This window comes from Empidonax traillii, unplaced genomic scaffold (genome assembly GCF_003031625.1).
Source record: "Empidonax traillii isolate 1590-97213 ecotype Southwest subspecies unplaced genomic scaffold, ASM303162v1 scaffold105:size1093405, whole genome shotgun sequence".
Taxonomy (NCBI): Eukaryota; Metazoa; Chordata; class Aves; order Passeriformes; family Tyrannidae; genus Empidonax; species Empidonax traillii.
Window position 1 is genome coordinate 574,969 of NW_020955298.1, and position 24,816 is coordinate 599,784.

A 24,816-nucleotide genomic window follows, 5' to 3' on the forward strand; every position below is an offset into this window, starting at 1 on the left:
TGGGGCCGCGCCGTGCTCCCCGCGGAGGGAAGGGCGAGGGGCGGCCGGGGGTCCCCGCGGGAGCAGCCCGGCCCCCGCGCACGGCCCGGGCGGGCGGCGGCGGAGGAGCAGCAGCCCCCGCGGGAAGCCTCTGGCCCTGCCGATGTGGCGCAGGTCGGTGCCGAGCCGCGGGCAGGGGTCAGAGGATGGTTCATGAAGCTGCGCGCCGGCTGGCGGAGCGGAGGGGCCGCGCCGGGGCTCGCCCCGCCGCCCGGCCGAGCGGAGCGAGGGGTTAGTGCGGGGAGCCGCGGGGATGGAGGGCCCGGGCGGGCCCGACTGGCGCCTGGCGCTCTGGACGCTGTTCTCCGTGCTGCTGCCCGTGCTCATCACCGCGTGGTGCAGCTTCCAGCGGTCGCGGCGGCAGCTGCTGATACGGGACATCTTCCGCAAGAGCAAGCACGACTGGCACTACACGGACCTGTTCGGGCAGCCCTCGTACTGCTGCGTGTGCGCCCAGCACATGCTGCGCGGAGCCTTCTGCGGCTGCTGCGGGCTGCGCGCCAGCGAGCGCTGCCTCAAGAAGGCGGACCAGCGCTTCGCCTGCAAGGAGATCATGACGAGAGGCGCCGGGGCATCCCAGAGCTCCATCCCGCACCACTGGGTCAGAGGGAACGTGCCCCTGTGCAGCTGCTGCGTGGTGTGCAAGCAGCAGTGCGGCACCCAGCCCAAGCTCTGCGACTACAGGTACTGCTGGGGGCTTAGGCTGTGTACGACAACGCACAGTGCCGTGTCAGTGTTGTGTTTTCTGCAGGGTTAATGGTAGACATCACCCCGAAGGAGGTCCTGCAGTACTCAGATAAGAAATCGTTAAAAAAAAACAAGCTAACTTCAAAGAGCCTAAAATTAAAATGGATGCTTGTGAGCAATTTGAGTCATAGATTAAGATTAGTGCGGCATTGCATCTCATGGCCACTCGTTCTCTTAATTGAATTACTCCGGCGTGATGGGCAAGCTGCCCTGTAATTACATAGAAGAGACTCTGTGTCCAAGAGAGTTTGTGTTTTAGGGGTTCACGTTAAGAAGGTTCTGATACATTTGTCATTTGTACAGTGGGTAGCCTGAGCAATGGGTGGCCCAGCTCACAGTTCAGAACATCAGAGTGTGTTTGCACATCTCAGAATTGCCATCTGCTCAGTGTAAATAGAACAAACAACTGTCCTGTAGATGTTTCAGGTTCATTTTTAAGGATGCTTAAGAAAAGCTAATGGGAAGTTTTATAACCTACTGCGATATAATCTATTGTTAAAATTTTCTGCTAAGAGTGTTTAAAAATGCAAAGAACCATTAAATGGTCTTTCACTGTCATTAGTAAGGCTGCTTGCAAAGTTGTCTCTGGCGTGTTGTGCCAAAATACTGTGATAGTGCAGCAGGTCCTGGGTGCAGTGTGTTGCTTCAGCCTTCCCAAAGGATGTCCTCTTAATAAGCTTATTTTCTGCCAGCTTTTGCTTTGCTTCTGTGTGATACTGGCAAACTGCTTGATAAGTAAGCAGAATTACAGTGTAAGAGTATTACTTTCAGAAACAAAACCTTGAGAGTGTGTGTAGGAGAGGAGGAAAGGGGAGCAATTTGGAAGCAAAGGGGAAAGGAAGGAAGAAGAGGAAAAGAAAGTCTCGGTATAGGGCAAGTATCATTGCTACTCGTGTGTTGGATTAGTCAGGGGAACTCCAAAAATAGCTTTCCCAGCTGCTTAAATCAAGGCTTTGGATGTACCAAATGAGGATTAACATTCTGCAGAGGCTGGTAGTGGATATTGCAGTATTTCCTCTTGTTCCGGTCCATTTTCCAGGGCAGCTTTTAGAATAGGTCAAAAAACAGCAGTTTTGCATAACAGAATCCCATCAGCCTTGTACTGTGTAGCCTTATAGGTTTCAGATTTAAAGGAGGTATTAACAATATTAAGAAATGCATCAATTAATGTTAGTGGTAGTACTTTATTGAATTGAACTCCAGTGTTTTATCTGTGCTCTTTAAGGATGGAGAGGAGTTCAGGTTCTCATACAGGCTTTCAGTGTAACTGTTAATATCACAAACAATGCAGGAGGATATTTATAGCACCTGTATTTTACTAAGAACAGAATTAATTTACAACTATCGGGGGGTTTTTCCCCCCACAGAATTCAAATGCTTTCCTTGAAAGCACATAAGCAATTTATGTCATTTTCTGTAGCCAATACACAGTTTTCCAGGGAATGCTTGGTTTTCCCTGTAAAGGGCTTTAAATATTACTTATAATGGTGAGTGCCAACATAAGTAATTTTCTGAAAGTTAATCTGTCTAAAATAAATGAGCAAAATCAACATGCCTGTTGTTTGAGGGTTGTTTTCATGCTCTTTCGTTTTTTTTTTTCCTAGATGTGCATGGTGTCAGTACACTGTGCATGATGAATGCATGGTGGATTGTTTAAAGACTGAGGAGTGTACATTTGGAGAATTCAAAGACTTAATTATCCCACCCTACTACTTGTCTACAATCAACCAGATGCGTAAAGACAAGAAAACCAATTATGAAAAGGTAATGGCCTCCTGCTTCTTGGACCAAATAAACCCACAAACACGCAATGAAACTTGAACTCAGTGCATTGTCAGGTTAATAACTATCAGGTGAATGTTCCGAGGTATATTAAGTACTTGCAGTGCTAATTCAGAGCTGTTTGTCATTTTACTAGCAGGGTTGTTGAAGCACAGGCATGCAGGTGAATCTTTTTATTCCAAAATACTGACATTTGGGTGCGTTTTGTGATTATATATTTATTAATTTTTACTGCTGTGTTCATAACATTGTAGTGTTTGTTTTCCTGGGCACTGCAGAATCTTCAGCCTTGGTGTGTCAGAAATACTTGTTCTGTTTTGACTCCTTGGGACTAACTGGTGACCTCCTCCTTTCAGCACTTACAGGGGGCGGGTTTTGGAGCAAGGCTGAAAACACTTTCAAAGTGCAGTATTTGTGTGACTGACTGACTGACTTTCACCTTTTGCAGGTGGTACCTTACAGCAGAGAACACTGGATGCCAGTGATTGTACTGGCAAATACTCGCAGTGGGAACAACATGGGCGAGACTTTACTTGGAGAGTTTAAAATGCTGCTGAACCCCGTTCAGGTATTTGCTGTGAAAAACCACTCTCCTAAAATGAAGGTTTCAATTAGAATGAACATCACTTTGCTTGCACAATGGCAGCAGGATCTTTTGAATAATCAGTAGGAAACAAATTCATGCAGTTTGCTCGTTTAGAAAGAGCAGCTTCATAAAGAGAAACCAAAAGTGTAGAGGCTCCTCCCACCCCCAAGTTTGTTGTGGTTCTAATACCAGTCCAGATTTTTTTATTTACAATAATAAGGCAGTCATTAAGTTAATGAGAAGTGTCTGACTCTTGAAACAGCCTACACAGTTTGGAAAATGAGGTATTTAGATCTTCTTAATTTGAAGCCTGTATTTTAAATCCTCACTTGTGGAAATGTCAGTATTTACAGTTTCTGCTTTGTGTAGTTGCTTTCCCCTTAAAATCCCCGTGGGATGGCACAGGATGTTGACGTAAGGCAGGCAGTTGTTCCCTGGATTTCCTGGCTGCACCTTAATACTCTTCCTTTGAAGTTCAAACCCCAGCCATGGAATACAGCCTAATAGAAATCACTGTGCATTTGTTTCAAATGCATCCCAATAAGGCTTTAAAGAATAAACCTCTTTGTCTGCTGAGTGGTTTAAAATTACTCTTATCTGAAGTCTTTCATCTTTACAGAATTCATCATCATGCTTCTAGATACAGACTTCTCTGAGAACTCCACTAGCTCAGTTTTTCAATGCCATTTAATCCTAGTGAGGCAGCTGGAGCTCTCTGTTGTGAATTTGGGAAACCAAATCCTGCTCGTAAAAGTCAAGACAGCTCATTTGCTAATGTGATATTGTAAATGGAGGATCTTTGTTTTGCATTGGAATGAGCTTCTCAGAGTTGTTTATCCAGGAGGCAAATCCTGAGTCATGTTGTGTGAACTTCTGGAATTCCTTATTTCCCTGTCTTCCAGGTTTTTGATCTAAGCAAAATTGCACCTGCTAAAGCCCTCCAGCTCTGTACCTTGCTGCCTTGCAACGCTGTCAGGGTTCTTGTCTGTGGTGGGGATGGCACAGTGGGCTGGGTCCTGGATGCAATTGATGAAATGAAGATAAAGGTATTGTGGTTTTAATTTTAAAAATGTCTTATCGATGAAATGAGTTTTGGTGCTGCTAGAGTGCTACCCCTAATCTCTCACCTGCATTTATTGTCTTCATCTTCCTGAATAGGCCTGCAGAGAAATATTTGCAGAATTGCTTATTCATATTGGGGAGGGATGGGGGGAGTCCATCTTGTTTTACAGAAGAGAACAACTTTAAAAAGCTTTCATATTTTTCCTGAACTACAAGACAAGAACAAGCTGCAGGATATTTTATGCATTGTTATTTCCTCTTTGTCTAAACAGATTTATTTTGTCATAAACAGCGTGGCTAATGCTGGCTAATGTGCTCTGACTGCTCGATTCTCCCAGCACTCTCAATCTTTTATAATAACCTCATAATTTTGCCAGCTGTACTGGTTATATTGCCAGTGCATGAATGAGAGCAGTAATTTGCTTCTGCTCCTTATCATATATTCTGAAGAGTCCGTCTGTCTGCAGCCTCACCTCTTAACAGCAGAAGGGAAAAATAAGCTGGATGTTTACTGCTGATTTGAAATGGAAGATAATTCCAGTTTATGGGGTACTACTAAGAACTCCTGAGAAGATTAAGAATGGAGAATAATTACAAGGGCTTTAGTGCTTTACCTAATAAACTTTCTTCTAGTGCTAAAAGGAAGTTATTCTTCTACTGCAGCTTTCTTGTTAATACATGAAATATTGTAGTTGAAGGCCATTATTACAACTTCATGCATAATCAAACTCATCTTGAGAATTATTGTATGCTGATAAAGTAGAAATAAAGTAACTGTAAAGGTTAATGAATATGAGTATATGGTTACCTGGTCTTGGACATTTGATATATTGTCCCTCAGAGCCAACAGAGTTGATGAAATCTGGGTTTTTCTTGGCTCAAATTGAGTCATTGGTGTTAGGTAAATACTGTTGAGGTTATCAGCAAAACCTTTTTATTATCAACAGGAGGTTATTTGCTCCCTTCATTTATCTTGACTCTCAAATACAGGTTACCTGGCTGATAACTCTGCTTGAAAAAATAGTAACCACAGTGCCAGTTCACTGTGAGTGCTTTTCACAGCTGAATTTCCAGGGCCATAGTACATCTGAAATAACTGCTCACCCTGCTGTGGTGAGGAGAGCCAAGCCCTTTGCTAAGGTGGCCGTTCTGAGTGTCTGCTTCTGTCACTGTGCTCTGCAGAGATATTTATCACCTGCTCCATCTGTGGGTGACAGACTGAGACTGAGACACTGCCTCTCCTCCCCTAAGTGTGTGTGGTTGAACACTGGAATTTTGTGCGTGTGTTGTTTAGACCCAACCTCACCTCAGTCTGTAAGAGCATTTTGGTGTCTTGTTGTTCACAGTCTGCTATGTTACATCTCAGAGTTCATCTCCTTTCCCAGATCCAGAGCACCATTCCTTTGAAGGAGTACTCTGTTCGGTGTTCATGATGCATTGTTTCCATATTGTGTTTGTAATTCTCTTTCCTTCTCACAGGGGTTTAACATCTCCTTCCTTTACATTATCCCCGTGGTAAGTAGTTCAATGTGCCATCTGCTGTGCTGACAGTGCCAGCCCAGGGCCCAGCTCTGTGTCACAGGCTGCTGGCAGGATTTGTGGTATTTACCTAATCTGAGCATTTGGGGATGAAATGGAGACAATGAGTGCTGGCGCAGGAGTTGACACGCAGTGGTTTTGTATCCTAGGGGCAAGAACGATACATCCCACAAGTTGCAATTTTACCTCTGGGAACAGGGAATGACCTGTCCAACACACTGGGCTGGGGGGCAGGTTATGCTGGAGAAGTCCCTGTGGAACAGATCTTACGGAATGTCATGGAGGCAGATGGAATCAAACTCGACAGGTAAGGAACAGTGGAAAGGTAAAATGTGTAGGACCCAATACTGCTCTAGCCCTGCTGATTGGGCCACTGCAGCACTTTAAAGAAACACAAGTATTGCTGGAAGGAACTACAAAAGCTGAGGTCCAAATTTGGTCTTTATTTAATTGTTATGCAGGGCTTAACTCCTTCATAATTTAACTAAGTTAATCTTTTGGCTCGATCCCAGTATAGACATGAGATTCCTAACTGCAGCCTTGTACTGAGAACTGTCACGAGTCTAAGTAACAACTGTTGTTTTTCAGATGGAAGGTTCAAGTAACAAACAAAGGATACTACAACTTAAGGAAACCAAAGGTATGGCTTGCAAGTATAAATATGAATTCCATGGAATACCTCTATAAGTATTTTTCTGTTTACCATCTTCCCATTAAACTCTCTGAATTTTAAACCCTAATAATAATTATATTTAATAAGGCCATAACTGGAAGTTTTGTCTTACAGGTATTCACAATGAACAACTACTTTTCTATAGGACCTGATGCTCTCATGGCTTTAAATTTCCATGCTCATCGTGAGAAGACTCCCTCTCTGTTTTCCAGCAGAATTATCAATAAGGTGGGTTTGGTAAAGTGACATTCCCCCTTTGTAGTTGTTGATTTGACTTAAGGCTGTTTTCTGCTTTAAATTGCTTTACTCCCCTGCTTCCTTTCATGCAGTTTTAAAAGTTAAAATCCATTTTTCTTGAGGAGGGGGTTCCATGGGTAAAAAAACGTTTCCAGCCCACTCCCAGGTGTTACTGCCTTGGCTCTGCTTAGAGAATTTGCTGTTTGTTCAGTTTTTGCTCAGAATTTCTCATTTGCTTTGAAACTTAATGGGTTAAAGACATTGCCTATTTCCTTTTCCAGTGGAAAGTAAGTTTCTTATTCAAGTTGTAGCCCATCTCATTTGGAAACTTTAGTTTGAGTGCAGATAAGGTTTGCAGATATATACAATATATATACATTAATATTTCAAATAGTCTCCATATGTGTTTTCTAACACTGTTTTCTTTTCTACCTGTTTTGTTTTGGGGCTTTTCTGTAGGCTGTTTATTTTTTTTATGGAACCAAAGACTGCTTAGTGCAAGAATGTAAAGACCTTAACAAAAAGGTTGAGGTAAGTTTTTTAGCTTGCTTTTTCTCTGGATATTCAGTGGAGTGTAAAAGCTTATCATGTGAAAAAAAAGAAGGGAAGAAGCTTTGTACTTTATGTGATATTTATGTAAGGGTGGGTCTGACCTTGGAGTATTTTTTATGTTCTTTTTGCTATCTGCAGCTTACTTCATGGAATTTGTCTCTTTGAGCTTACTGAAAATTTCTAATTTTTTTTCTGGCCTTGGTTGAGTTCTATGAGTTCAGGCACTGATATTCAGATAAAATTTGCCTTAGCACCAGAGGCTTACATAAGTGAGAGCTCTTTTGCTTCTCTTTACTAACACAAGTTTACTACAGCTCAGGATATCTCGTGAAATCAGAAGTAATACTTTTTTTTTTAAAGTATGGAAAGAAAACACATATTCTTTGTACAGGGCCAATTTTTCTTCAAGTGGAAGCTTATTAAAAGAGCATAAAGAGAATAACTAGCTTATACTGAAGTACTGAATTTGATCCACAGTAATTAACTTCTGTTTGTCTTTTAAAGCTAGAGTTGGACGGTGAGAGGATCGAGTTGCCCAATCTGGAAGGCATCATTGTGCTGAATATTGGCTACTGGGGAGGTGGCTGCAGGCTCTGGGAAGGAATGGGGGATGAACCTTACCCCTTGGCGAGGTACACAGTGCATTTTTGGCTTTGCTTTTTCCCTCTAACAGCCCTTGTAGTGTAAGGAATTCCCCCCAGTAGACTGTGCTTACATAGCCAGACTTCCCTGCAGATCAGAAGGATTCCTGGGCTGTCTCATATTTATTTATTTTCCTCATAGTAGAGACTTGGATTAAATGCATCCCACACGTCAAGGGGTTTTTTAAAGACTCAAAATGTCTGGCATGACAGCAGTAGCATTGGAGAGGCTGTTAAAAATTAAAGTAGCCTTCTAAAAGTAGAAGATGGATCTATTTTAGAACTTAAAGAACCCATCTTAATGGAGGTTAAGATAGAAAGTAAAAACAAAACATGTCCAAATTTTAACTCCTCTGCTCTGAGTAAACTGGAGCAATACGAAATTAAAAAATGGGTGGGAACATTAGTTATTCCCTCCTGTGACGTCCTTCTTCAGAAGCCTTATATATAAATATACTTCAAGACTGGATTTCTAAAAAATACTTGGGCAAGGTGCTTTACCCAAATCTGAAAAAATTAAGCCATTAAAAGATTTTCCTGTAGATTAATAACTGAGGGCAAAGAAAGAAAATTTTACAAGTGCATTGAAGAGAAGTCCACTGTGAGCTATAAGTAAGCACAGTGAGCCGTGGAAAGTCGTGAATCTGTAATTTCCATAAGCCAGCTGGTGTGTTGCTCCATAATTGCAGGGTTTGATGGTTTTATTTGTTCTTCACTGTGCTTTGTTGTCCAGCACAAATAGATAAACCTCTTTGTAGAACAGCGTTTCTCTATATGGAAGCCATAAAAGGACTGTGCAATATCTGGACAGGAATGCTAGGGCTGCTGAGCATCACTAAGAAGAGTGTCCTGTTTTTGTTTCCCAGGCATGATGATGGACTTCTGGAAGTTGTTGGTGTTCATGGTTCTTTCCACTGTGCCCAGATCCAGGTGAAACTGGCCAACCCTGTTCGCCTGGGGCAGGCACATACCGTGAGGGTGAGTGCTCGTTGTCGACCTGCTGCTTCCCTACATTTTCTTTTTAATACACAGTGCAGAATCTCAGTCACTCAGCTGTCAGGTCTGAAGTTGCAGTTGGCAGTTGAGGTAGTTATTTCTCTTGCTTAGTAAAAATTAATTATGTCGTAATTCACAGTCCTGCTGTGAGTCCAGGACCCTAACCCTGTCCAGGCTGGGAATGTGCCTGGCATCAGTAGATTGCACCTGGAAAAGGTGTTTTCAGGGCCCCTTTGAGCTGCTGTGATGGTGTGTTGTTCTGTTTGATCCCAGCTGATCCTGAAGAGCTCGAAGATGCCGATGCAGGTGGATGGAGAGCCCTGGGCCCAGGGGCCCTGCACAGTCACCATCACACACAAGACTCACGCACTGATGTTGTACCACTCGGGGGAACAGACGGATGATGACGCTTCCAGCCTGTCCGAGTAGGACCCTGGGACAGAGCAGAGGGATGAGGACATGTAGATTTTATGGAATTCAATGTGAGACAGCGAGGAACTTCAGCTCGTTAAAACACACCTAACCTAGAGTGAGGTTTATGCCGTGAGTTTCACACTTGTGAATGAATTAGAGCTGAGGAAAAAGCCATGCTTTGACACTCCTGAAAACTTTCACAGCTCAATTACCACAACTGGTTTGCCTTTTGGATTGGTGGTGATACCCTCCAACCTTTATAGCTGGAGTGAGTTACTCCAGCAACTCAAAAAGGACAGATGCTGCAGCCCTTCCTTGCTGAGGAGTCAGACCTTCTGCACATCCACAGTACAGTGTGTGGATGTTTCATACCCTTGGAAAGGGGCACAGCTGGAGTCTGACCTGCTGCCACCTGCCCTCTTCCCCAGGACAGAAAACCAGACCAAGTTGGATGTGGGCTGATTTCCTGACAGCAGCCTGCTCCTGGCTGCCACCTCTGCTTGGGAGCAAGAGAAATAACTGCCTGTACAGTGCATTTCTAATCTGTTCTCTGAGAGAGTGGAGGATCTGGGAGCTCTTGGGAAGGTGGTCAGCAAGAAAAAGATGCGTTTGGACCAAAGGTTTCCGGAAGTGTTCTGTCAGTGAATGACCTTTCTCAGTGGCTTTGTAAGCCATAAAGTACCCCTGACATCCTGAGTATCCAAGATACAGCTCAGAGTAATTGTACCATGACTTGCACTGAATGATCCTGTGACTTGACTCAGCTTCAGTCCAGTGAGAGACTAATGCCAGGTTTTGTAAATAACAGCATCACAGTTCTTGGGGAGGCTTTTTGGAGGAAAACTTGGACAAAGAGCAGCCTTTTTTGGCTGTTTAGAGGGAAAGGTTTTAAAGAAATAATGATGATTGACAAATGTGGGGTATTTTTTAAAGACTTGTTAAAGTTCTGAGAATGCTCAGTAGTAAATCAGTCTGTTAACTGTGTCCATTTTAAGTGTGGAGGTTGAGAGCTGAGTTTGCAGAAGTTGGCAGGTTCTGGCATTCCTGTGCATAATTGGATTGTGAAAAAAGCATGGAAGCATTTCTTTTCTGACTGGCTCTTAGGGAGCCAAAGACAACTTGCTGGTACCTACATTTCCCTTATGTTTATAAAATGAGGAAAAGATTAATGCTTAAAGGTTCAGAACACATAAACAGTACACAGGGACTGTCAGTTTGGCCTATCTGAAGCTTCTCAGGTTAAAGCTTCTCAGGTGAAAACATCTCCATGGTTAACAAAAGCAAAAACCTGCTTCCTTTTTCCTCTTTTGTTGCAGGCATTTTAAGCCTGCAGTGGGTGAGAGGTGAATTGGGGTTTAAAATGTCAGGTTAGTCCAGTTCAGTTGCTGAAGGTGCTCTTCCAAGAAGGAAGAGAATTTATGCTGCATAAGCCAAGATTGTAAAGAGATTGAGAGCTTTGGTCTGAACTTTAAACGTTGCTGCTTTTGTCATTGCTCCCCCATGTTTGTTTGTTTGTTTGTTTCCTTTTTATTTTGTGCTTACAGGAAGTGAGACCACTGGGTAAAGTAGGCTGTGTTTCTAGGGTTTTTAAAATGAAACCATTTTTCAGCGATCTGTAAAATGATGCTTTCATTAACGGTGAATGAACTATTTATATTTTAAAGTAATTTATTGAAAACTTGGCAAAGTCAGTATTTTTAAAACCTTCAATTGTAATCCTCTTTGGAGAGAGTTTTTAACTTGATGGTGTTCCTTGTAGAAAGTGTCTGTACTAGAACTTCAATACTACTGATTCTCAGTGAATTTATAGGTGTCTGAAAATGTGATTAGAGTGTAATGAGCTGTAAACAGAAGCCATTTGTAAATTCCATATTCATTAGCCTTATGCACCTCATTTGAATTATTTTATTGTATATAAATATAGATAAAAATTATAGTTAAGTCTATGTAAAAAGTGTTTAAGATACCTTAGATATATGTTAGATGAATCCGCTACCTTTTTTTTTTTTTTAAGTTATGAGGTTTAATTTGTATTAGCAAAAATCTTACCAGTTAAGTTATTTTATTTTATTTTTTTTAAATAACTTGTAACCATCCTAAAAATATTTAAGTTCTATGCTCTGGTTCTTATGTAATTGTTGTTTACAAACAAATGACAAGTCTCTGGAAAAGCAGGAGATGTGCTCTGAAAGGCAGCATTTGCTCAAGAGAAATGACACCACTGGCTACTTTAAACTATTCGTGATGCAGTTTAAAGAGTTGCCTGAAGCTGATCAGGTGATTATTCAAATTGGTTTGTAGCCTGAGAACTTCTAATTGTTCAAAAACTTCACTCTTTGGACTCCTGACATCTAACACAGAAAGAAATGATGTCCAGGCTTTGAAGGCTCCTTGTGCTGCTGTAGGGGAGCAGTGAGTTGGTTTCTCACCCAGTGGGTGTTGGTGCATCCTCCCACTTACTGCAGCTTGCTGGGAGTCCAGTCCTAACTGTGTGAAACCCTCTGGGAAATGTAAATCCATCATTCTTATTGGAGAAACAAAGTGAAAGTAGCACCTCATTGGGTGCTTGTTTGGGAAAATGGCTTGTGAAGTTTGTGTCTCAAATGGTGATGGCAGCAAATGTGGCCATGGTGAGCATGAGGAAGCCTCTTGTGAAATTGCATTTATGGTTCTTTAGGGTTGAACTGTCCAGTTCCCAGTGGGACATGGGCTCACCCTTCCATTGTAACTGTGTAGCTGTCATACCATGACACGAAAAGTTCTTGTAAGACATCCATTGTTAGCACTGGAAGTCTTGCTGTTTCCAACTGTCCTTTGGTTTCAGTGTATCCTCCTTCCCTCTGTGTTGCCAAGTGGGTTAAAGTCTGTTTTGGGTTCCTTTGGTCCCACTGCAGATGGTCGGTGTCAGCAATGGGCTCCCAGAGTCTAACATAGCACTTGGCTGATTTGTAACAGAGCTGCAGCTGCCTGATGTGCTGTGCATTCTGACTGTAAACTGTTCCATGCCTTTTTAATGTTGTAGTGCATAAAGCACCAGTTCAAACAGCTACAAGGAGGGGATACTCCTCCTGTAGCTTGGAATCCTGAAAACCCCACAGAGAGGACCTCTCTCTGTCTGGGAGAGGGGACTCTGCAGCTCCTGTCCTGCATGGAAGAATTTTCCCTTATCCTCTTAATCATTAACATTGGAAAAAATAGTGAAAACAGTGTTTCAGAAAGACAAATAATGAATTGTTTCTTCTGTCAGTCTTCATACATCATACCTGTGTGTAAAATGTGCAGAGCAAACAATAACATCAACAGTCAAGCACTTAAAAGCGAATTCACAATGTTTTAAGTTTTACTGTCTTTACTGTGGTTTCTGAGTCCCGTGACATGCAGTACAAAAACCATTAAGTTTGCATGGAAAGCCTTTCTGTGGGTCAGCTCCTTGCCTGGTTCACTCCAGGCTTGTTTACACGTGTTGAGAGGATGTCGTGGGTGTTTTCATGTGCGCAGAACCTCCTGTCACGGGCTTTGTTTGACTTTGTGTTTTCACTTCAGCAATTCATAGCAGGGTTAAACCGTTTCAAATGCCAGTTGGATCTTTCTTCACATCTGAGCTTCATAAAAAGTCCAAACTTGCATTTTTAGTCTTCAAAAACAGCTGAGGGAAATGGCAATTATTTATGCTTTGGGGTTTTTTTTGGTATGTCTGTTGTTCCTGGTATTTAAAGCAGGTCAGGGTAGTGTGTAGAGCATACCTTTAAGAGCATTTTGAAATTTTTGCAGTTATTAAAGAACACAGTCTTGTGTTTTTCTTTCTCTGCAGTAGAAATATTTTGGTTTCAAATTAATTTGGGATTCTGTTCAAATTGGAACATTTTTCTCAGCACTGTTATGAATTGCATTTCATGTTTATAATGTAAAGACTGTAGCATAATTTATGCATTTGATACTTTTTTATATGTTCACTTCCAGTGTCACTCCATATGGTTTTTTTTCCCCCCAGATCTTGCTTTTCTTGGTCACTGAGGAACTTGAAACACCACTGTCTTTAGTTAGAAGTTTTAAGTATTTGCCCTCAGAAAACAGATTGGAGCTTCTCCTGATTGCAAAAAAACGCTTTACCATTTTTGAACACACTGGAGGCAGTGATCTTGAGGCAGTGCTTATAGCAAGAGTGGGGTAAAGGTTAATTCTGTGTAACCTCAGCTGATTCAGATTGAGAATTTATTCCCCCTCTTGCTTCTTTCCCTCAGTCATTTAATTACTCATTTTGTGCTGGCTCAGTTTCAGCTAAAAACTGTCATTTGGGACAGTATCAAAAGCTCTGCTGAAGCCAGGATGGTTGAGCTTCTGTCCAGTTTATCCTCATGTCAGCCAGCCTGTCAGCAAAGGAAACTGGAAAGGCTCCACACAGCTGTTGTTAGCCCAGTGACCCACCTGCTTGGCTTTTCCAGTCCCCATCACCACCTGGGAGCTGTCAGGACTCCAAAGGTTCCCAGACCCCCTGGCCTGTTTGGAAAGCACGGTTTTTGCTCGTTGCTGCTGGGCAGGAACCTCCTGGTTCTCCCCGTTCTGAGAGCTGAGTGTTAAAGGGTTTGGTTTCAGTTTGGCCAGTTCCTGCTGGTTCTGTGTTACGTTGCACTGAAGCTCAGAGCTTTTACGGTGTGTTCTTGTATCTCACTGATTAATAAAAGCCCAAAGCACTGCACCTTTAGCTGGGAGCAGCACAATGGTGTCAGTGTTAGAGGAGTTACTCTTTTTTTTTTCCTACTTGGCAACAAATGCTTTCGGTAGAGCAGCACTGGAACCCAGTTAGTCTAAGGGTAGGATATTTAGTAATCTTTGCATGTGTTCTAACTGAAAATCCTTTCAGGCTACTTGCAGTTTTCTTCCTTTTGGAAAAGGAAAAATTGAATATTCAGTTAGGAGTAGATTAGGTTGTCTTCAGTTTTAAAAATACCAGTACATAACTGATTCTGTTGAATGTGAACTACTTAGTTAAAAAAATTCCTTTTTTTCTGAGAAATCAGAGCTGCTGCTTGAACACAGGGACGAGACAGCAGAGACCACTTGTTTAGTGGTAATTAAACATATTGAGAGAATTTGCATGTTCTCTCTTAGTGAGGCCACAGTTCTAAAAGCACGACATGATCACAATTTTGTTTTCTTGCTAAGAGTGCTGAATATTCGGTTCAGGTTTGGGGCATCTCAGGGAGATAATTCCAGCTGGATAAAGCCACATGCCTTGACTAAACCTAGTGATGTTGTGCAGACTTACCTTAGCTGAGGATCTGGCCCTTCACTGTATGAATGTATTCAAAATTGTACTTTGTTAATGCTGCCCTGTGTCCTGTGTACCCCTACTGCTGTATGAAATTAATTCTTGGCATTGTTTTATTTGCAACTCATTTGTAGGTTTCAGCATAGAAATAATTTTAAGTGGGAACTTATATTGTGAGTTTATTGCATTCTGTAACTTCAAGGTTTACATCCCTCAAAAGCCATTTTGTCTGCTACCAACTGCTGTAATCCTTCGAGTACCTCTGGCCATCTTCTCTTTCTAGGGTTTTTATAGTTAAACAGAAAGGATTTTTATTTTTGTAGCTTGTAACTTCAAAGGTGTATAGTAGCTGTTTAGTAATCACTGATCAGAATACTGTAAAAATGTTACTTTTAAGAGCTGTAACTTTAAATTAGTAATAACTACTTACAAGAAAATACCAGCATGTTAGCAGTTTAAAAAAAAAAAAAAAAAAAAGTTATTCTTTAGCTTCACATACTGTGATGCTGCAGCTTGGGATTTGCATTGAATATCCAAATATTCTTACATTTGCATTGAATATCCAAATATTCTGACATTGCACTAAACAGGAAAAATATGAGCTTAAAGTGCAATAGGTCAAAAAATAGAATTTATAACATCTTAGCTTTTTTCATGTGCTAAAAGTAACATTTGGGATTCAGTATTTTTTGGTTTCCCACTGAGCAGTAAGGAAGGAGTGATCAGTGGACTCCTGACAGATCGGTTGTATCCGTATGGTGCAGTTTGAGATCTGTATTTAGTGCTTTAAACATAAGCAGACACCTTCTGCATCATTCCTGCCTCTCCTCAGAGAACAAAAACTCCGAGCAAATCCCACTGCTCACAGCTGTACAGTACGTGAGATCTTCCTTGCAAGGAAAGAACCAGCCACCGTAATCTTGAACCTCCAAAAATAAACGTTTAAATCAAAATTTTCCAATTTTTCCTTGACATCAAGTGACGTTTTCACATCCCAATCTGGTTTTCCTTTGGTTTTTAAAAGGAGGGCAGGCTGAAATGGGAGGATAAGGAAGTATTGCTGTAAAAAGTCTTGGTCATAAAAGCTGGGAGGTCTGTCCTTTATTTGCTGCAGAGGCACAGCAGCTGTGATCGTGTCTCATAAAAACTTGTGACGTGTGCTGCAGTCATGACATGGAGTGGTGTGTGATTTGAGTGCTTGGGTCAGGTTCTGTCTGTGAGAAGCTGCAGCTTCACAAAGCCACAGAACTGCCCCGTTCTGGGGTGTTACTCCACATTAAGGGAGACTGGAAACCTCAGTGAGTTGTACCACGGCCTGTCTCTGTGTCTTGCGCTCCCAGAAGGCTCCTTAGAGAAACATCTGCTCCATATTTGTCATAGAAGTTTGTAAATACTAAAGAGGTTTTTCACACCGACTCTGTTACTGAATTTCCTGTTGCACTTTTTGTTGTCTTGTTGTTTGTACTGTATTTCTCTGTAGATGTAAGTGTGTGGATTAAAGTATTTAAACTCAGGGTTTTTTTATTCCTCACTATGCATAAAAGCAAGTATGATTTTTTTTCAACTCTGTAACAACCCCAGGGTGAGGATGACTGCCTGGCTGGGGGAGGACTGCATCAGGCTGAGACCAGGGATTTTAAAAACAAAGTTGCATTTTGTTGAACTCCATGGCTGTATTTCTGCCTGAGATCCCTGCTAGAAAGTCGAAGTGTTTCAAACCTCAGTGCATGGGAAAATTCTAGGCAGTGTGGTAGTCATTTGGAGGTAAATCTGACACTGGTAACCTGCAGAGATTTGTCACAGCAGCTGAACAGTTCATCCTTGGGGAGAAGGTGAGTTTGTGTGGCTTTAGAATAGATGTGGTTAAAGTGGTGTAACACCTCCAGGCTTCAACAGGGAGGTGAAATGTCCAGATTGTTCCTTCTCACCTCTGTTGTCGGTGATTTGGGATCTTAAAAACAGCTTGTGACCCTGCCCACTCTTGATTTAGTCTGAGGGGGGAAAGTCCTACAAATGTCCTACCTGTAATGAGCAATTTCAAGTAAGAGTTATAACAGGAGATGTTTTGTGTCATGTGGTGGCAATAGAAACTGGAGATGGGGTGGAGAGGCTGCTGAGAGTAAGGCAGGAAAACCCACGGGGCTTTCCTTAAAAAAGGGAAACGCTGCTGCTGGAAGAAGTTCAGGGATCAAGTGGCTCAATGCTTTCTCCTGATGGCAGCAGATGGGTTAGTTTGAGCTTTTGGAAGTGAATAAATCCTCCTGTGGGGCCACTTTATCATAGTGTCAGTTCCTTCCCCACGTCCTCTCCTCTGTTCCCTGGTCTCATTTGCACAAAAGAGAGAAGGGCTCTGGCCTCTCAGCTCCTGTATTATGCCACAATCAAACCTTTTAAAGAGTATTTGTGTGTTGTTTTCCATTCAAGATGGGGTCAGAGCATAGGTATTCAGCAGGGTTTTTTTCTTAGATGGGTAAGACAATAGTTTCACAGAGCTTTGAGGATCGCTGGCACTAATGTATATAAGCATCGAGGTTTAACGCATTTTAAATGTTTTTAGAACTGCTGGAGTGAGCCGTGCACAGCAACAACTTGAGCCGGACTTTAGCCCAGGGTTGTGTAAGGACTCACATCACAGGTGCGTGTGGGGAAGAACAAAGAACAAGTCAAGGCTGAAATGCTTTTTTGATGATAAAATTAAAAATGTAAAGTGTTTGGTGAATGAACAGAAAAGTGGTTGTGTGTGGGTTCAAATACGATTCAAGGAGTCCGGTGTTGGACAGTTGAGGGTCTAACAGGGTATCTCCTCTAACGAATCTGTTTTCCTCTTCAGGAAAATCCCTCGGCCCAGAGAAGGCAGCGGGCAAACTCTGCCTCTTCCCCTGTGCATCTGTGGGCAATGTGAGAACACGCTGGTAACCGCAAGGTAACAGATGGCCGGAGGGTCCCGGTGACCGCGGGTGCTGCAGCGCTGAGCGGGAACAAAGCCCCGCGGATCTGGGGATGTGCCACCCAGCCGTGCCGAGGGCCATTGTCCCCGCCCGGCCGCGAAATCCCGATTCCACGCTTAGGGGCTGCTTAAAAGAGCCTCGCTCTCCCAGACCTGCAAAAGAGCAGCTCCCCATGTCGTTCATTGAAAATATGGAAAGGGCAATGCATATAGAAATCTAATTATTGGCAGGCACAGCCCGGCTTTTAGCATGATAATCGTGGGCCCCGGAGCTTTCTTGTGCACGGACCCCGAAAGATAATCATGAAAGCAAAAGTTAAAACTATTGAATTTCCATCACTCACTCAAAAGTTCGCTTTGATTATGTTGACACGATTTTTGTTTGTCCCTACGCGGCGACGAGAAACTGTTATTAATCACTTCTAAATATTTCAAAGACAAAGGGGGGCTGCCCGGCCCGGGGGATGGAGAGGGGATGATGATGGGATGAAGGGTGATGGCGGGGTGTCCCCCTCCTGTGCCGGGGGGTTCTCGCCGAGCTGGCGGGGCGGGGGAAAGGGGTCGGTGACGGGCTCGGCCGACACCCCCAGCCCACCCCCTTCCCTCCCGCCGCCCTTATAGCCCGTTCCGCGCCCGGGCGCTGCCGGCGGCCCATGGCCACGGTGAGGGGCTCGCCCGGGCTCCCTGCCCTGCTGCGGCTGCTGCTGCTGCTCGGGACGGGCGGGTCGCGGCCGGGCACCGCCGATCGCTGCAGCTGGAGGGGCAGGTACGGGGGTACCGGGGCTGCGGGCACCGGGCGGACCCGGCTGCTCTCGGGGAGGGAACCGCGGGCATCCGCGGGCGCGGCGCTGGCGCGGTTGCCTCGGTCACTGACAGGGGAAATCGGCGACAAATATTCTCAGATGATGGCTTTCACCCCCATCCGCTCACCGGTGGGATTTTCCGGGCATCCGAGCACTGGCCAGTCCTGCCACACGGAAAGGTTTAGAGCTGTTTAGCAGAGAGCTGTCCTCCAGCATTTCCCTAGATGCTGCAGGCATCCAAGCATGCATTTGTAGGCAGGCAAAAGGGGCTGAGCTCCTTCCCGTGCACTCAGGTGCAGCCCCAGGTGTGAGCAATCCCTGTTTCCCCCATCCCTCCCGCGTGGTGCTGCAGCTGTGACCCGAGGGAAGGGAGGGAGGAAGGAAGTCATTGGGAGAGAGTCGGTTGGCAATGGGGTTTGTCTGTCTGGGCAGAGCGTGGCAGTGGTTTCCGGGATGTTGTGGCTGCGCTGTGGGCACCATCAGTGATGGAGCAATGGTGTTGCCCTGGCAGTGGTTTGAGCTGGGAGCCTCGTTCCCGTGCCGTGGAGCAGGTCCATCTGCGCTGCACCGAGGGCTCCCTGGAGTGGATGTACCCAGCACGAGCCCTGCGAGTGGTCCTGGAGCCCAACCTGTCCAGTGCCCAGCACACCACCGTCTGCATCAAGCCCGCCAGCGACTTCCAGGGTGCCAACATCTACGTGGAGCGCGCTGGGCAGCTGCACCTGGTGCTGAGCGAGGCCGAAGGGGCTAGGCCCCACCACGTGTCCTGCTTCAGCGCCCACGGGCCGCAGCGAGTGGCCCTGTTCCTGCAGGCCAGCCCGCAGAGGGACATCAGCCGCCGCACCGCCAGCTTCCAGTACGAGCTGCTGAGCAACCAGAACACGGCCAGCCCCGACTTCAAAAAGATGGCCCTGGTGGAAGGTAAGAGCTGGAGCTCTGCTGCCAGGGCAGATCTAGGAGAGCATCAGGTATTCCCTGGTGCATCCCTTGTGACAGAAGCTGGTTTGGGTTGAGGGGTTTGTCGCTGCAGGGTGGTGGTGGGGGTGTCCTTCTGCCTGGCAGTGCCATCACTGAGAACATCCCCTGTGCTTTCTGCTTTGCTGTGGTTGTATTTGCATAACAAGAGTTTTGGGTTGCATCTGATGATAATTCTCTCTAACCTGGTAGTTCTGCCTGATTTCCTTTCCTAATTCACTAGTCCTGTATTATCTAACGTATGTATTATTGTATAATAATGCATATATTATAGTGTTACAAATAACTAACTGGTCTGTTTTTTTTCTAGCTATGTGCCGTCCTTGTGACAACGTGGAACTTCTTATGGCCATTTGTAGCAGTGATTTCGGTAAGCTGACCAAAGGGGAGTCATTCTGCCTTTCATTTGTATTGATTATTTGGATTTGTTTGCTGCTTTTCTTATAATAATGGAATGACTGTGCTCCCTGATCTGGGAAAGAAAATAGCTGTGTGAAAAAGAATCTGAATGGGGGCATGAAAGTAAAATCTAGAAGGAAGAAACTGGCTGCCAAAGTCCTTGCTTCCTGCAAGCAGAAAGGTTAAGGTCTGAAACTGAACTGTGAGTAGTTCTCGCAGGTGTGAGCTGCTGGCTCTTAAGCGTAGACACTCATACACACAGGTTGTAGGTGCTTGGTGTGGTCATTTTTATTCGCTTTGTCCATGTTTTTTTTTATCCCAGCTACAAATATGCCCTCTCTCTTCCCTCACAACTCACACACTTCTTTTTCTGTAGAGGCAGTGAGTTGTTCGTAGCTTAGTTGAAGACTTCAGGTGGTTTAAACTTCCTTCAGTGATGTCCTGGTTAGGTTTCATGCCTTATGAGAAAACAGAGCAGTTAGAGCCCATCAGAAAATAAATACTAATTTGATGATGCCTTAAAAGCTTTTTCCTTTTTCTGTACTTGATAGTGCAATAGGATTTTTTTTCTTCTGAGTGGTTTGTCCATTTTATTCCCCTTTTTTCCACACTCACATTTGTACCTCTTAGATCAGGTCAAGTAGCTAAAGCTGTAGAGCTGCCTCTCCAAGTGGCCACAGTTCTATTGCTGTAAATGTATCTACGTGAAAATAAGAGTACAAATTCCATCCAGTGTTTATAAAACCCCACCAAATCACTGCTTCCCTACCCGGGGCTGCCACACTTCGAAGCTGGCAAAGCCAGACGCCAACATCACTGTGCAAATACAACCCCAGTGCAGAGCGGGCTCCCCTTGGAGTGCTCCTTAGCTGGTAATTTTTATTCTTCTCCTAAATTAATCGGCGCAATCCAGCCCGTTGTTTTTCCTCGATGAAGCTCCTGGTTCCCATGCGGGTGCTGTGCCGCGCAACAACCGGAGACTGACAGATGTGGAGGCCCCGGCACACAATGGGGGCACTTACACTCACAGCAGCAGCAGACCAGAAGAAATGGCCCTTTGAACTGACTCTATTTATGGCCTGACTTCCTTGCCCCAGAGCTCACAAATCGCTATCGTCAACTTTTTTGATGAGAGAAAATAGCTGCTAATGAAAGTGTAAATGACACTGGGAGTGAATAGGGGCTTTATAGTCCCCCTTAGGATGGGGGTCTTCAGTCACTGGGCCCTGAGTGGTGCAGGAGCAACTTGGAGCACCAGGAACAAGCGCATTATAGCTTGTCAATAGACTTGGCTGCATCTGATTAAAAATGATCGCACAAAGAGGGAGACAGAGAGCAGAGACAGCTGTTACCCAAAATTCTGGGTTCCCTTGGAAAATCTAATTAAATGAGGAAGTTCTTGGAGGCTTTGGAAATAAGCTTGTTCTGCGTCTTGGGTTGTTGAGTTTTCTGCACCCAAACGAGTGAGTTTTGTGGCAGGAGGGTGGCGACGCTCCCACTGCTCTGCAAACCTCTCATTTGCTGAAGAGCTCGTGGCTCAAATGGTGGCCTGTTTCTGAGCCTTCTATGGATGTGGGATCGAAATTAAATTAATTAGTAGAAGAATAATTGATTGCTGTGAAAAATGGGGGCAGTGACATTGAGAAGAAGGTACGTGAGTAGTCAAAAAGCACAGTTCCAAGGATGTAGCACTGTCTGTGTAGGGATCCTCTGGGCAAAGGATGCAATATAAGCTCAGAAATGTGTCCACGTGTAGGTGGGAGGTGTAAAAAACTGCACCACTCCTGCCCTCCAGTTATTTCATTCAGTGAGCTCCTGGTACCTGAGCTGCTTCCCTGCTGCTCCATAACCAGCTCCTGTCTTGTTCGCATCCAGTGGTGAAAGGATCCATCCGGAACGTTTCCCACGACTCGGAGAACCACATGTCCCAGGTGGATGTCAGAGTCCAGAGAGTCTACAGGCAGAAGAACAGGATTTTCCAGCAGGATGAAGGGAGTGGGGAGTGGAGAGGCCCCATCCGAACCCTGCTGCAGTGCAAGGTGAAGAAGGGAGGGGGAGATTTCCTCTTCACTGGGAGCGAACACTTTGGTGAAGCCTGGCTGGGCTGCGCCCCTCGCTTCAAGGATTTCATGTTTGTTTATCGAGCTGCCAGAGAAAGAGGAGCCAACCCCTGCGAGTTTGAGCTCAACTGACAAGAGAGGTGCTGTTGAGAGTCGAACAATTTCAGCCCAGTTTTCGGATTCTGAATCTGGAGCAGAGTTAAAACCAAGGACTAAAGCTGGCAATGGCACCCAAACTGGGAGCTGGAGAATTCCCTGAGGATAATGGCTCCGTGAGCCTGGTGAACTCTTCTAACCCACATTAGTTTCTCCTTCTTCACATTGTCATTGTCTAGCAAAATAACTCTGAAGTTTGAAAAGATTGTCCTTTTTTGGGGGGGATTAGAAAGCAGCTTGTGCTGAGGATTACAAAATTCGAACATGTTTTCTTCTGTCTACATGCTATGTGCTTTTTCTCCAGATATTTTTCTCCTCCCCATCTCTACTTGTTTGTGTTTTTTTTCCTTTAGAGATGAATGTGGAAACTCTCTCTAAGCTGGGGGTGGGGGGAGGAAACTACCCCTGAGGCAAAAAAAAAACCCAAATCCCCAAGAACTACTTCTTTTTTAAAATTGAACACAGGCGCTGTAAGAAATACATTTTCTTTTCTTACATTGAAAAACATTAAGGAGTTTAAAATAAGCACGGACAAAATACAACTAACTTGATTCCTGAAAGTTCTGTTGAACTCATTTAGGATCAACAATTGCTCATGATGGTATTTTTCACCTAAATTATCTGCCTCTTTTCAATTAGCTTTCATTATTTGAAAGGTGGCTCCTCCCACCCTCCCTCAGTGCTTTGGCCAGACTCCCATAATTGCCTGTATTTTATGTAAATGGAATTGCTACACCGTAAAATGATATACAAATGTGTCTACCACACAGAGCCCAATAAATGGTGTGAATAAACCCATTATTTCCCATGTAACAGCATCTGATTGCAGCCTGGGAAACACAGGGCTGACAGACGTGAGCCCCTGACAAGGCCTGCAAAAAAAAAAAACTGAATGAGGAGCTCTCTGACAGGCCACAATTAATTGACTTTTGAAATGACTCCTTTTTTTCTCCACAGTTCTACTTGGCTGAGCAAGATTCACAAATTGCTGTCTTGAACTTTTTAATGGGACAAAATAGCTGCCAATGAAAGTCTAAATGACATGAACTTTGAATGGGAGTCGCACAATGGCCACACCGTGACACGTTTTTAACTGACATATTGATTATTTGAGAAGTAGCAGCCACTTAATTGGGAGGGAATGGGGAAGGGGTGAAGAAATGGGAGGCAGTCAGAGAACTGGGTATAGAAATACAGTGTGTTGAACACTAGCCAAATATTGTGGTTTTTTTTAAATAGGGAGCATCCTGATAAAAACATTCACGTGTGTTCCCTGAGAGTACAATTTGGAGTCCAAGCCAGTTGTTCCTTTTGCTGTGAAAAAGTAATCACAAAGCTAAATCCAAAGGAAATGTCATTATCAAGGAAGAAAACAAACTGTATGAGCAATGACCCTGCTGACTTCCTGGGGATCTTGGTACTTGCTCAAGACCCAGGCTGTAGTTACAGTCAAGTTTATATGGGCTTAAAATATCTATTTGTCTGGCTTTGGAAACTGAAACCAAGCTCTGACAGACCTGATTGACCTCCTAATCCCAGGGCCATCATGGTTAGTGATAATGAGGATTTTTCCTCCCCTAGTTTTTGCTGGTTTGTTGTTTTGTGTTATCCTGATCAAGCAGGCCTGTTTGAGTCTCTGGGAACTCTTCAGAGAGTTTCTTCTCCAAAACCTTCATCAGCCCAACTGACTCGGAGAACTTTAAGTGGAAAAGGAAATGCTAAACTTGTTTCATGGGTGCCTTTGTTTGGGCTGATTTTTAAACATATTGAGCCACCAGAGCAGCTCCCTGTTGAGCTGTTTTCCACTGGCCATGTAGGGAGGCAGCAGCCTGCAACCCACACTCCCTTTAGTTTGATTTCACTGGGTAACATTAGGAATCATCACCCTTTGCTGCTTCTGGGGGTACCTTAAGCTGGCAGATGCTGGACATCAGTTAAGGTTTCTTTAAGCAATCCCACACTGAGTCCTCAGTTGTTCATTTCCCCCAGCTGATGACCACATTTTTGTTTACTTGAACTGTTCTGGTTTTGTTTAGTGGTGAGGATGTTCCCCTTGTCCTCAGCTGCTAATGGGTGTGGAGGTCAGGGGAAGGAGATCTAGGACAGCATTAGACAGCCCCGAGCACACCACAGCCTCTGCAGCTCTCCCCTCCTGTCTTCCCCACTTCTTGTATAACTCAGGGAATTATGCAGTAAAAGACCTGTTATTTGTACTCTGCTGTGTCTTCCCTTCTGCCTCCCTCACTGCTTTGCTTCAACTCTGAGCACAGAACAAAACATTGAGAGTTGGGGGTTACTGTGAGTATTTATTGAATTCAAACTATCACAATTCACCAGTCAGCTCCTGCAGCAGTTACAGGCACAGATGGCATAAAATCCATGTTGATGGCCCTGATGAGGACACCTGGCTGACACAACTCCATGGAATGACACACCATGCACATTCGGAAGTACCTGGCTGATACGTCACTGCAATAAACAGGTAGCTACATAAGCATTTCTTTTTCTAAATACAATGTTTTACTGATGTGTTTAATTGAAGATTAAATTTAAACAGATTAGTTTATTTCCAGTGAGCAACTGTTTGTTGATTTCCTCTCACTTGTGCATTAAAATGCCAATCAATCCACATCCTCAGGGTGTTATTAACACCAGAATTAGTTCTATATCTAGACTGGGTAAGTTGGGTTCTTTGTGGTGTTATCAAGAGAAGTACAATTAAAATATATGCTTCTACATATGTTTTAAATCAGTACAGCTTTGACAGTTATTGCCTAAGTAAAACCACTTCAGCTGTGTTGAAAAAGTTTTTTTAATCATCACTTATTATGCTGTAGCTAATATTTTTCTAAATATTATATCACCCTAATGTTTCAATATATCCAAGATATCTGAAGCTAACCAAAACAAGAGTTTTCAGAAACCCAGCGATTCAGTTA

The 24,816-nt window shown here is 43.9% G+C and overlaps 2 protein-coding genes across 2 annotated transcripts; both read left to right on the forward strand.

Annotated features, from left to right (window-relative positions):
• Positions 1-71: 71 nt before the first annotated feature.
• On the forward strand, positions 72-9,492 carry DGKE (diacylglycerol kinase epsilon). The gene is made up of 11 exons (XM_027882385.1): positions 72-723; positions 2,391-2,550; positions 3,017-3,136; positions 4,057-4,200; positions 5,905-6,062; positions 6,344-6,395; positions 6,543-6,656; positions 7,125-7,196; positions 7,722-7,849; positions 8,725-8,836; positions 9,128-9,492. Exons 1-11 carry the CDS (start codon positions 293-295, stop codon positions 9,281-9,283), a joined length of 1,647 nt encoding a protein of 548 aa, XP_027738186.1. The 5' UTR covers positions 72-292; the 3' UTR covers positions 9,284-9,492.
• On the forward strand, positions 9,388-23,756 carry LOC114056834 (meteorin-like protein). The gene is made up of 6 exons (XM_027882388.1): positions 9,388-9,621; positions 17,095-17,172; positions 17,368-17,460; positions 18,799-19,208; positions 19,573-19,632; positions 21,537-23,756. The coding sequence occupies exons 4-6, from the start codon at positions 18,875-18,877 to the stop codon at positions 21,851-21,853; spliced, it is 711 nt and encodes a 236-aa protein (XP_027738189.1). The 5' UTR covers positions 9,388-9,621; positions 17,095-17,172; positions 17,368-17,460; positions 18,799-18,874; the 3' UTR covers positions 21,854-23,756.
• Positions 23,757-24,816: the final 1,060 nt, after the last annotated feature.